This window comes from Glandiceps talaboti, chromosome 12 (assembly GCF_964340395.1).
Source record: "Glandiceps talaboti chromosome 12, keGlaTala1.1, whole genome shotgun sequence".
NCBI classification, from domain to species: Eukaryota; Metazoa; Hemichordata; class Enteropneusta; family Spengelidae; genus Glandiceps; species Glandiceps talaboti.
The window spans coordinates 8,983,256-8,997,823 of NC_135560.1; the positions used below are offsets into that span (position 1 = coordinate 8,983,256).

The 14,568-nt window shown below is 36.4% G+C and overlaps 1 protein-coding gene across 5 annotated transcripts in view; it reads right to left on the minus strand.

Annotated features, from left to right (window-relative positions):
• Window positions 1–14,568, minus strand: part of LOC144443861 (uncharacterized) — a 120,893-nt gene that overhangs the window by 57,862 nt on the left and 48,463 nt on the right. For 4 of the 5 annotated variants that reach the window (XM_078133441.1, XM_078133442.1, XM_078133440.1 and 1 more), the window contains 2 exons: window positions 5,085–9,937; window positions 1,715–1,885 (listed from right to left, as the gene is read on the minus strand). In XM_078133441.1, the coding sequence (XP_077989567.1) occupies window positions 1,715–1,885; window positions 5,085–9,937 (5,024 nt within the window). Of the gene's footprint in view, window positions 1–1,714; window positions 1,886–5,084; window positions 9,938–12,319; window positions 12,422–14,568 lie in introns of those variants that run through there. The other variant, XM_078133444.1, reaches the window with a different exon arrangement.

Genomic DNA, 14,568 nt, shown 5'->3' on the forward strand with positions numbered 1-14,568 from the left:
ACTAACTAACTCCATGATATTACTTAGATAGATACAGTTGTTTGATAAATATATTTATCAATGAGATATTTATTTTTTATACAAAATGTTGACTTACTCTGTATAAATTGTTATTCAAGTTCTACAAAGTCTTCATAGGGTAGCGAGTTCAATTCTATGATTTCTTGTTATCAAGGAATAATTCTTAACTTAAGAATGTCATATTTGTATATTATGAAAAATTAGTCTAACTCTACCACTATTTTGTGGGGAAAGCAGTATAAAGCCCAGCTCATTGTTGATGAAATGATATTCTATCTATGTTTCGTCAATTCATTCCACCCTTCTACATACACACATACGCACACGCACGCACGTGTACACACACACACACACACACACACACACACACACACACACAATACTCTATCTACTTACATAAACTGTTATACAATAAGCATGTACAATATAGCCGTGTTTCCCATATATTTCTAATACTGGGGTTCCTACCAAACTTATGGTATATGGTATAGAAAGCAATGCAAATTTTACCAGATTTACCCCCTCTGTTACCAGGGTTCGAAGACCTTGGCAAAAAATACTGGAAAATATCTGATTTTTGGTCCAGAAACTTCAACGGACAAAAGTAGTTGACATATGCATGTAAATGACACTGAATAAAACTATATTAATACGCCATCACCATGGACACACAGTTTGTGTCCATTTACTGAGATTTTATGATTGTGAATCATCTTCTTTTTCCCTGACATATTTGTATGATACATCAATCCATCAACCATAACATATGTTGATGATAAGAACAATATGTTTGATGGCCACAAAATATTACCTTTACTGTGAACACTATAAACGAACCATATGGATATTTCAAATGAATATGGTATAGTACATATATTTTACCATATTTTTAGAATGTTTAGGCACCTAAAAAACACACACAGTGACACAAAACAGTAAAATCACACAATCCCATTCCCCATAATTTTTCTAGTTTTTCATATATATATATTGTATTTCAATTGTGCATATTATCATTAGCCTTCCCTTGATTTTTACATCAGACTTTTTATGATTGTAAAAAACATAAGTAATGCTGTTTGTCATTTAGGCAACCTGTTTCTAAAATCAGTTTTGATTCCTACACATGTACCTTATTGATGTTTTCTTTACGAAATCACAATTTGTACATCATGTATGGCAATCCTTGAACAAGTTGACCGCTTTACAACTTTCTGATACTCCATCAAATGCAAGAAATAACGTCTAAATACACAACTCAATTACGGAAACATACTAAAAAGTTTCTCAATGATCACCTGGGTGCAGCATAGGCAACATTCCATTTTATAATGGACACTGATGATCAAACTAAGAAACCGACTTCCATTTAGAAGTACTTTATCCAGAGTACCATTTTATAGCCAAAAGTTTAATGGGACTATTTCTCCTGTGCATTACTTGATGAATGTAGTCTTAGCTGAAGAGTCTCATTGGTATGAGAAGCACTACAGAGCTGAAACTATAACCCATTTGTTGTGTTTGTAAAACAAATTACTTCACTATCAGTATCATTTCAACTGCACTCCTTCCTTATCTTCTTTTATGGCTGAGAGCTCTCTCTATCTACAAATCAATCTCTTAACTTCATTGTGGTGCACCCGTGTCCGCTACATTTCCCATTAATTCAAGTACACCTCTTCACATTACTTACATATCCTGTTTAAATGCATCCGAATATATCCCTGCTTTCCAGAATTTCTTCTTTGGTGGACATGGTTCTCGTTTCTTTGTTTTTGATTTCTTCTCTCCACTGCCCTTGCACACAGTAACTTTGATACAGGCTTTTTTCTTCTGACAAACCTTGGATTCATTAGTTTTAGCACTGTGACAAGAAAATAAGTGAAAAATATTTGTTAGGGTGAGCAATTCTACAGCTTACAGGTAAAGTGCATCCTATCCTGTGTGTGTGTGTGTGTGTGTGTGTGTGTGTGTGTGTGTGTGTGTGTGTGTGTGTGTGTGTGTGTGTGTGTGTGTGTGTGTGTGTGGATGGATGGAAGTGTGTGTGTGTATGTGTATGTGTATGTATGTATGTATGTATGTATGTATGTATGTATGTATGTATGTATGTATGTAATAGTACGTACGTACTTACGTACGTACATGTATGTATGTATGTATGTATGTATGTATGTATGTATGTAATACTATGTAGGCATGTAGGTAGGTAGGTTATGTACTTGTGTACACATGTATGCATGTGTATGTGTGTGTGGATGAGTAGATGGAATGAAGAGTGTGTGTGTCTGTATATGTATGTCACAGTATGTGTGTGTATCACAGTACATGTATATGCGTGCACTTGGGCTTTCATTCCTTATATTTTGCTTCATCCAGCTGGAAAGTCTACATGTTTATCATAAAGTCTTATTCTTTCTCAATAGACAATACTCTTATCATCACATTCAAATACACAGCCACTGTTACATCATTAATAGTTTCCTCACGTTTTCTTTGATAGTAACAGGTAAACAATATTAAGAATCTACATCAAATCATCAAATGCAATTGAATTCCTAAATAGTGTTTGGCCAAATTAATTTGGAATAATCCCCGGTTGTCAACCAATTCTGTGTACAGAGACTCCAGGGAAAATTGTTTGACGGGTTGCTTGATATACAGCTTGCTAGTGAATATAATTAATACAGTTACACGCAAGTCTATATACATGTATTTTGTGAAAGTAAACACAGATAGGTACATGTATACATTCAAAAATATATTATCAACTGTTTACCTTTCACCGTTAAAAACACAGATAGCAACACAACTGTTACTGTAATACACGTTATGGAGCTCTCCCTTAAGACTAGAAACTAGGACAGTACAGAAACACATTCAAAAAGATATTTTCCTTTTTCTTTTAATAAACAATTTTGTAGCGAAGAGTGTTAAATATTGTAACACATGTACAGGGGCTCCTAAAAATGGAAATTAAACATACATGCACAGAAACACTGCAGCAAGGTAGTCTGATTTTATTGGAATATATATCCATGACCTCTTGAAAATATTCCACCCTCTTTGTAAAGAACGTATCTACATATACCAGTAAATTTAGCAGTGTTTATTTGAATGTAATGCACATTGCTTGTATTTCCTTTATTTTGATTAAAGTTTCACTTCCATGTTTTGAGATAATACACCTCAAGGCTTCCACCGTTGCATTGTTTTTATTATAAAACACACACTGGAACTCCCCCCCCCCCCCCCCCCCCCACCCCCTACATTTTCCTGTCTCCATCAACAAGCAATCTACGCATACAAGATAAAGTATGGTCAATAATTGTTTCAACGTACGGTAATACGCATACTTGGGCTCCTTTTCATTTTAATTAAATTGTCACTTTTTCTGTTATCAGGTATCTAATACCCTGTGTTGTTTTTAATCTAAAACACGTATCAAGGTGCCCCGAAAAATTCTCTCTTCTCCCCAATGGACGAAAATAAAAATTATGGTCACGTTATTAAAATGCAATATATATTACTAGGTCAACTCTTCATTTTAATTAAATTTTCACTCTTCTGCTGTGAGGTATCTAATATTATGTAAACGCAGTGTTAGTTTTTAATCAAATACATATACCAATGCGCCCCTTGAAATTTTCCTGTCTCTGCAAATAAATGATCTGCACGTACAAGTAAAATTACAGTAGGTGTTTATTTGAATGTAATACACGTATTTATCTTTATCGGCTGATCAGGTCAAGGCTTTTCAACATTAAATAAACTGATCATGAATAATTAATTAGATAGAATGCTAATGGTCATGAGCTTTAAGTTTACGATTAATATCCTAAGAGATACAAAATATACATATATATTGTACATTATCATGTCAATGATCACCTTGACCAATGAGAATTGCCCTCGCTTCACCACATAATAACCAGACAAATATGGAGGGCAATTTTTATGAAAATATTTGTAAAATGAATATTTTCATACCAAATTTTGATACTAAGTTTAAAGTAATACTTGTTTCTTAGATCTGTGTCTAAAATAATATTCAAACATGCAATTTTTTTTTTAAAAAAACAAAAAAAATTTGTTGACATAATTTTTGGAGGGAAAAGGTATGGATTGAAAGATGTTCACACGAGTGATACAATAATTGTGACCAGGTGGTGTTGATAATTTCATTGCAGCTTATATTGAGTAGCAGGGCCTCTAAAATGTCTGGAAATTCTATTAAGGGCTTCCCTGTATGTGTGAGCTTTCTCACATTTTCATTATTTTTCCATTACACAGTCAAGCAAACATCAAAAGCTTGATTAATTGAACGCCTAACGACTCCACTCTTTAAGAGTCAAGATCTTAATAAAGCTGTCAGATACACTAATTAAATCCTATTACCCTTGTCCCTGAGATAATCAATAAAGGGCCACTGAAAAATCAACCTGAGTTGATTTCAGAATAATTCCCTTATATGACCCTTGACATTCTACAACGCATCATTACCTCAACAAGCAGGTAGTCTGATATCACGAAAATGTCGAGCAGGTAGACTGATATCACGAAAATGTCTATCATCGACTAAAATCATTGCAATCAAACCAGAACATTAATAATGCATGCAAACACATGCCTTACAGGCACACACCATGGACAGAGATTGTTATTTGTGCATGGAGAATATAGTGAGCGATTGAATTCAATTTTTGAATGATACTGCCAAAAGCAATCACGGCTCAATATTTTACTTCGTTTCTGCAAGATTCTGAGTTTACGTTGCAGTGTGTACTTAGAAGTCAATTTCTATGACTAAATATTGCCAATTGTAATGATGACATCCAGCATTGATTATTTCTTATTTGTATTTTCAAAGACTTCTTTTATTGAGTGTCTCGTGTACTGCATTGATTATGCTTCTTAGAACCACTTTAAATATTAGCTATTATCAATGATACTTCAGAAAAGGTCCCTGGAGACATGAATAATTCACCTACACTGACATGCCATCTCTGTCTAACCTCCAGGCATTATCACAGTTACAACGAATTTTATAAAAAATTCACTCTCACCTTTTTGGTAGCTTCTTCTCACTGCTTGACTTCTGAAACTTAATCTGCTTTTGAGGAACTTCCAAGGTGCTTTCCTTTTTCCTTTTTGTCCCAGTTTTCTGTTTCAATTTGTCTTCATTCACAGTCTTCGGAGAGGCATTTTTTCCTCGTCCTTGGGCCCTCTTTACCACAGTGTTTATAGCATCAATTATGCTATCTTTCTCTTCATTAATTTCCTTGTTCGACTCCTTGATGGAAAGTTTATTTCCTTCTTCCCTATGCTGCTTTTTTGAAGTACCTTTTTTCTTGTCTTCCGAGTTCTTTTTAGGACTAAGTTTTGACTTTTTAATCGCTAATCTCTGTCTATGCAATGCAGTGGAGAGTAATTTCTGACTTTGTTGTCTTTTAGCACTTGGTTTTGTCCTTGATTTGACAGATTTTGTACAGCTTTTTTCAGTCTTACCTTCAATCTGTATCTCCTCCTCCATCATAACATGTGTCTCTTTTTCTTTGACATTCACAGTTTCTATGACTCTTGTTGCATTTATGATTTCCTCAACAGTTCTCTTTTTGCCTTTTGCAGTTTTCTTTCCATCTTTCACTTGCTTTGCTTTCTGATTTGTCTTGGTTGTTGTACTCTTTACTTGTTGGCTGGAATGTGATATGGGTTGCTTACATCCCTTTGGGGATGTATACTTCTTCAAGCAGGCTTCGATGGCTTCATCGATGGAATTTTCCAACTGTTGCTTCTGTATTCTCTGACTCTGTTCTCTGATTTTTGAAAGTGGTTCATCGCTATCAGAGCTGTCCACATAACAGAAATCACCATCATCACCTGCGTCATCATCACTTGCATCATCACTGTCAACAATATCAGCTTTCTGAAAGGCATACTTTCTTATACACGACTCAATAGCATCATCAACAGAGTTCCTAGAAGAATCTTCCACTTCAAGATCCGCTATTGTACACACACTTGTCTGTGGCAATACTTCAGAATCTTTTTCAGCTTTCCTTCTAGACTTTGATGACGTCGGTCTTTTATGAACATCTTTCTTATGTTCATCCTTCTTAGAAGAGTCTTTCCCACTTGCTAAGTCTTTCTTTGGAGCTTTTTCCCGATTATCAACTTGTGGTAGTACATCTTTATCAGATTTTTTACTGCCTTTCCTTTGCTTACTATGTTTTGTTTCCTTAGTTGTGACATTCCTACTCTCAACAGATTGTTCAACTGAAGATTTTTTTCTTGATCGTCCACTCATTTTCTGACTTTTCAGGGTTTCTTTCTCAAAATCCATACTTGTACTTTCATTGACAAAGATATTTATACTTGTATCAGTGATGACCGAAACATTCTCAAATATACTGTGATCTCTCCCTTTCTTCTTGTTGTTATTCTTCTCAGCTGATGATGACAGAGAGAAAACTTTCTCCTTGTCTCCTACATACTTTGCAATGCAGGCATCGATTGCCTCTTCAATACTGTCTTTAGAAGAATCATACGCATTATCCTGAAGAAACTCTTCTGGCCTCTTTTCCATGATCGGAAGCTCCATCACTTCAGAACTTTCCGTGATTTTCAGAGCCTCAATTTGCTCATTCCAAATATTTGATAACTTTTCTTTTCGTTTCCTCTTCTTTTTACCTTTCCTCCGTGCTTTCACTTCTTTTCTTGCCAGTGCTTTCAGTTTCTCTTTCATTTTCCGATTCCTTTTGTGCTTGGCCTTTTTAATCTTATGACTAGTCCAGGAGGCAAGATGCCGAGGCCTTAGATATGTGCTGTAACATGTGTTGAGTTTGGCAATGTTACTGAGGTGATTACGTGGCAGTGAAGAACCGATTCTACCACTTATTATCTTATGTCGATGCAGTTTAGATATCCGAAGATCTTTGAATTGTGAAAGAAGAGCATCCAGTTCTAGCTGGAAGGCTGGGTCAATCTCATGAATAGGCCTCAAATGTTTGTGCTTCTTCTTCAAGTGGTGTAATTTATGTTTCTTGTGAAGTTTCTCTTTTGAAAGTTCATGAATATCAGGTTGTGAGTCAAACGACACAGGTGCAGATATATCAGACATGTCTGGTTCCACTATGTCACTAAGAATATCAGACCCTGTCGAGGACATGGTCTTCCTCCTTTCATGTCCCTGTTTGTCAACTGAGTGATCAGAATTACTGTTATTATCTGTACCAATACCACTGTCACTGAACAGTGTCTCCTCACTAGCACAAGTTGTCTCACTCTGTGGTGATGGCGTTTGTTCTTTTTGTTTAGAATGCATTGGAAAGTCCGGTGGTGGTGCAAGTGGCTCAACAGGTGAAAGTCTCTCAAAACCAAAAGTTCTTGGCCGGATCAATTTCGAACTAAAATTTCTCTTTGCATATTCTCTTGACTTTTTCATTTTCTTATACCTCCTCATTTGACTATGGCTAATGTACAAAAGGCTGGACTCATCTGTCTGAACAGCTATTTCTTTTAGGCACACCTTTGGCGGTTCAGTACTTGGGGTATTGCTTGTCATAACACTAACAGTCTGCGTACTTGCACTGGAAGCACTCATACTCACATTAGACTGAGTCGATGCCTGCACTCCTTCTTCTTGTGTTGTTGACAATGTTTCTGTTGCTTCAGCCTCTACATATTTCCTTTTCCGTTTTCTTGAAGACTTGCCTACCTTTTCACTTGACTTTTCACACACACTTACAGACTGAATTGTCATGTCACTACTACTACTTGTTGTACTTGGTAGTAACTTACTGGAACTTGTTGATTGTCTTTTTTTAGTTTTAACAGATCCTGATGGAGTGGAGGGCACAACTGATTCCACAACATCAGCTACATTTGGCACTGAATTGAAAGATGATGTCGACGAGTCCTGAGCAAATTTCTTTTTTGGTCGACCTCTTCTGGACTTCACAGACGTAACCGAATTTACAGTTCCTGAAGAAACATCTCCTGAATTTTGATATGTTGTGTCCTTTGTGGAGACAACAGGAACTACTTCCATGGGAACATTTTCATCATTGTCAAGGTGATTTTGTAACTGCTTTCTCTTTTTCTTTCGTGATTTTACCCTATCAACTGAGGGATTTGACTGCCCATCAGGCAAGTGTTCGCTGTTACCTAAAACAGGTGTTAACGAAGTAAATACATTTTCCCCGTGTTTCTCAAGAACAGCTGATGAAGTGGCGCAATTCTTTTTCTTGGAGGTATGCCCCTTCTCAGTCCTTTTTGTCTTTAGCGATTTGTGAGGCACAACCTCCTTTACTTTGTCACCAGCAACCGTTCTCTCCTGACAATTTTGTTCTGGTAACAATGGCAGTGTCTGAGATTTCATCTTCTTGCTCCTCGATTTCACAGTCTTATGAGTAGTTCTATTTTTACCAGAACTTTTGACATTTCCGAACTCCTCACACGGAGTATTGATCTCCTTAATAACCTTCTGGCTTTTCTTTGGTCTTTTAGTCCTGCATGTCACTTTTTTCTGTTTCAATACATGAGATGCTTTCCTCACTACTTTTGTTTTTGTCTTGGTAGACTTCTGTGTCTTGTTGTTAAGACTTCCTTTCTTTGTACTCTTTGATTTTGTAGTTTTGGACTCCTTCTTGGTCATGGTAGTATCAGCTGATTTTAAACATGCAGTGGTGCTCTGATCGGACAAATTTTTTGTTTTTGACTTAGAATTTTTAACTGATCCCACACTTTCACTCTCCTTTTTACTAGTCACCTTAGATTTAGTCTTCCTTTGTTCTTTGGCAGCAGATTTGACCTGCTTCACAGAGCTGACTTTCTTGGAACATTTCTGGGGTGGATTTTTGACTCCATTATCCTTTCCCTGTGCTACCTTCTCTGTTGATTTTCCTTTACCTTTACCCCTGGCACCTTTAGATGGTGTTTTTATCCCATGATGCAAATGACTCTCAGCATTGACTGCAGTCTCTGGACTAGTAGCATTAGCTAATTTTTCAATGGAGGGAGTCAATAATTTTTCTTTTCCTTTCCTACCCTTTGGGCTTGGTTTTCCTGATTTTGGACTATGTTTCTGTTGCAAACATGCTTTCACTTTTGGACTATACCCTGAATGAACACTGTAAGTAGCACTGTTTTTGTTGGTATCCACCTTAGGTGTGTTTTCAGGTGTCACTCCACTGTTATCAGTGTCTAGTTCATCGCTAGCAATAATCAGAGCAACATCTGCATCTTTCTCTCCCATCACAGCATCAGCACCAAAATTGTGAGCATATGATCGATATCCAAAATCAGGTGATTCATCATCAATGGCCCCCTCTATAATACCTTCAACGTCCTCACAGATTTCCACAATCATACCCGTATCAATGGGTATGGGTATACTATGGGTGCCGAGGCTTTCAACAGTCTCCCCTTCTACCTCATCTTCATCATTTAGGGTATCCATGGCAGTAGTTGTCATAGCAATGCCGTTACATGCTGAATCATTCAGAACAGTTTCAAAGGTATCCGAACTTCCGACAATAAAGTCGTCCTCAGACGTCTCCATATATCCATTGTGTGTATTGATATTTTGTGCTCTGCTGTATTCTGGTACGATCATTAACAAATTATCCATCCTGGTGTTACTTGTCTTAGGATGCCTAGTTGTCTTTTGACTATTCAATTCCCTGCAAGAATTCCTCTCAGTGTTCAGTACTATTGTTTCCTTATTGGCGGCAGCAGACTTCCCCTTTGATGATTCATGGGTGCCGTTACATGACGATGACGATGTATGACTCTCCTGAGTTCTATGGCTATGATGAGAATTACCCTTCAGAAGGTAGTTCTGACTTTTCCCCAAGTTCACTCCATTTGCTCGCGTTTCTGACGACGATGAAGATGATGAAAGTCGTCTTGATTTACTCTGCAAAGAGGAACAAGAAAAAAGAAGTCTTAAAAATGGAACTGAAACAGTGAAACCTTGAGTGAGTCTACACTAGCCTCTGCGTTGACCCCTGGGAAATAAAAGGAGTTATATTAATATATGGTTTAAGTAAGTACAAACTCGTATGACAGAAGGCTAAAGCTGTGATACGCGAAGAACTACATGTAAATCCCAGAGCGTCAGAAAAGTATTATAAGGTCACAGCACCGTCGGTAAATTAATCATACACTCAGAAGCTCTCCAATATGATATGTACACATGACATCTACTTATACATGATAAATCAAGTCATACAGCAGTCATATTAGACAGTCGAATGAGGAGAAAAGTGGTGATTACATCACTGGTTGAGGTATATGAAATGAGGCACACTGTATTTGTGATCAACGCAATGACGACGATAGCGACGAAAACATATGAACATTACAAAATAAATTTGGGTGACACAGTGGCAGTCCTGGTGTTAGTGTTATCGCACTACAGTATAACTGTTTTCGGAAGCATGTTCTAATGTTTTATAATCACTCACAAAGGTTAGGGTCGCAGCAGTTTTATTTATTAATACTACAGGCGATGGGAAGATATCCACCCCTGAAAAGAGTGTTACTGATGTAATTTTGATCCTGCAGACATCACGGCTCAGCAGCTTTACAATGCCGCTTTCCATATATGGTAATATACCTTTGAAATCAATGATGTCACAGACATACATATCTATATATGCAAAGAAAAAAATATGCCGCAGCTACCTGGCATCTTGCCATGCTTGCTGGTTTTGCATATAAAAGCACTGCCTACACAGGCATGATTTTAAAATAACGACAGTTCTCAAGCCTACAAAAGGTCACCTACTTGTATATTTCAAGTTTTGCTCGGTAATAAAAGGGACTGTCGTTGAAAGAGTCAGGTCACAGCTAGAATATTTACTATCGATTCGACAGAGCCTGAGTAAATTACCCGAAGGGCAATATGCCATTTACAATCAGTGATGAATATAATGCTATTAGACCAAATTACATCTCTCTCTCTCTCTGTGTTGTTGTCAGTATTCTGAAGTGGTAAATATACCCTGTTCTTAGATCATGACACTAACTACACCACACAAAATATTCGTACTAAACCAAATTATGTCTCTCTCTCTCTGTGTTGTTGTCAGTATTCTGAAGTGGTAAAATATACCTGTTCTTAGACCATCACTCTAACTACACCACACAAAATATTCCTACTAGTACTAGACCAAATTATGTCTCTCTCTCTGTGTGTTGTTGTCAGTATTCTGAAGTGGTAAACATACCCGTTCTCAGATCATCACACTATAAACTACACCACACAAAATATTCCTACTAATCTGTATTCTAATTGAATTTCACATGCTATATTAGATTCCCAGAATGACCACGACAGGGTTAAATAACGGGATCACTTCACTGTTGTTATGAAAATTATAAAGTGCTATCAGCAGTACACATAAGGGTTCAGGACATTAGTGGCAATTATAATGTCTGATGTACACAACAACCAAGGTAGCTTAGCTAGCTGTACGGGTTACGGTTTCCTTTGCCATGGCAATTTCAATCACCTACCATCAATCACACAGATACTCACTGACACACTAGAAATCATATGTATCAATTATTGCGACTTACTCATGCGTACAATTTTACATGGTATAATGCGTGGCCACCAACACCGTACGTGATTCCAGGCAATGTGACAACGATATTACACACAATTATACAAATCCTAAAGGCTGATTATCAATATTTCGCACCTGTCTCCTTTCAAAACCAATTAAGCATGACAATAAAAAGAACGTATTCTATGATTTAAAAAAAAATTAAACGGCATTACAAAATGCAGACAGACACAGGAATTTTTCAATATGATGATGCACATTTGAAAGTCAATATCATGGCATACATTAGAAATTAGATATTGCTTTAAAATAATTGCTTGTAATAATATCACATATATCCCAAGTCATCGCTGACTGTAATATTTAAGCAATGGCATATATCAAAATGTGATCAAGAACATAGAATGAAAATGAAATAACGTAAAATTTCAATAATCATATTTGATTTGGATGAAATCCATACTGTTCAGATGATAAAGATGTGGCAGGTGTCAGTAATTCACTCATCATGCCATGAGACTTAACTGATTAGCCCCTTGCTACTCCATACTAAATATTTAACACTGATTTTACCGAGTGACCGGTGCAATTTGTAGTTCACAAAAAAACATCAAGCACACCTCTCTGTCACTTTGAACACATACTAAATATCATGACGATAAACTACATCTATACTCAAAGCATTCAGCTGTTAATAAAAATCATTGTATAGCTGTTATACCTACTGTATTGTCATCAGGCATAGCCTCAGGGGGGAGACGTGAATTGCTGTAAATTGCTGCCACAACACAACAGCATTCCAATATGAAGACCTGTGTACGGATGTAAGTATTGACAATGGTCTAAAGCGGCGCAATATAACAACTGATCATCTCTGTGTCATCTCAATGTTATGCAAATACGAAAAACCAATAAGCTGTCAATCTTGCTTGTAATTCGCTCTCTCATTGTTTGGCAAACATAGCGAAGCACAAATGTGGAAAGCAAGAATTCCTCTCCTGCTGTCATGGCAACCATGGATGATAATGAGTTGCTATAGCAACTTTATGTGGCAACTGGGAATAAGGGCATAAAAATACATGTAGGTGTAATACTCAGATTGTTTTTCTATTATCCAGTTGTAGTCGTTTTGGAAACAACACATATTTCATGATATATCATCTCCTTATTCTTGTTCACTAGTTATCCTGAGAAAGGAGTCATCATGATACAAGATCCCCAGTTTCTTTATCAACTCCATTATACTGTCAAATAGAGATAAAATTTCCAGTGATGCTTTAATAGCTGTGGAGATTTTGACATCTAGTATTTCACAAGAGACTTTCCAAAGAGATACACACCTTTTAAGCCATGGCAGTGTTGTGGCCTTTCGAAAACCTGATCTCCTGGGACGCGGTTTCCACTGAGTCCTGTCCTACATCCCCTCCTTACAGCAGTTACACCCATACAACTGATATAATTCACAAAAATTCCATCCTACAAATGTTGGGCACTGCATGTGACATGGCTAAGTAAACCTGGTACACATGTACCTTCAAATTGTTTTGATCACGCTATTTTAAGCCTGAGTGAAAGCCTATCCATAGGAAAACTCACTGGGGTACATTACCTGACTAGAGTATTTTCACGTACTGTGCATACTGCAGCTAACAGAACATGTGCTATACAATTACAAAGCGGTGGTATCCACCCCTACTTACACCGAGGAGCTTTCATCCTATAAGGAATGACCCAGCTATCACAAAATCATTTGTATACGTGTTGGGTGACAGGGTGAGAGTTCATTAGATTTAATGCACTGTTCCCACACTCTCATTGGCTACATAAATAATAACCAACTCGCATAGCCAACAACTCAACTTGACCCAACTGCAGCACTTCTAGTATTTACACAGCCTAATTCAAACATCTGGCTCTCAACTGCCCTTTTTTTCAAAAATAAAACATATCATATCAAAAGACAGGAAATACTAAGAAAGGCTACCTACAATTTAAACACTAGTTTTAAGAATACACACGTACACATCATCAGAGTAAAGGTCGCATTTTCAGCGTATCAACCGCCTACGCAACTCTTTCCTGCGTGTCCATACCACCATGTAAATTCATGATACTAATGCTAGCCAGTCTCAGAATGAAATCAGTGATTATAACTGTGTATAATCTCAATTATAAAGATAACATGATTTATGTTTCCTGAATACAAGAATCTGTCATAACGCTATAAAATTTGTGGCATCACATAAAATGTAAATGACTCATTTTTTTTAATTATTATGAAGTTTCAACTCACCTTGAACCTAAACTAAATATGCCATGTAAATGCGTCCAACAATGACTCATTAAAATTCAAAATGTGTTTTTATAACTCTATAAATGGATTAATATTGTCTTGATTTAATGCTTTTTATTCGGAGTGAGTAAATTTTCTTACTAGGATTTAATTAGACCATTTAATGTGATGAAATACACATTACTCTATATACTGTCAATATATTATACACAGAATACAAGTTGAACCAATAGATATATATATATATACACATTGAAGAGGACTGTCGACTAAGATGGATTGAATGCTCAGGCAATGCTAAAAAACTTTAACTGTGTGTGTGTCACATAAACCTCTGTAATTCACTTCATTGATGAACATATTTGGTAGATATTAAACCTGTTAACAGTCTTTACTCCTAGACTTACATGTGTGTGTGTGTGTGTGTGTGTGTGTGTGTGTGTGTGTGTGTGTGTATGTGTGTGTGTGTGTGTGTGTGTGTGTGTGTGTGTGTGTGTATATATATATATATATATATATATATATATATATATATATATATATATATATATATATATATATATATATATATATATATATTAATGTACATGTTATATAATGTATACATAGAATATAGTATTTACAGTGTAAAATGCACCCATTTAAAAACAGAATTACTAATAACAAAAACACCAGTGTAAC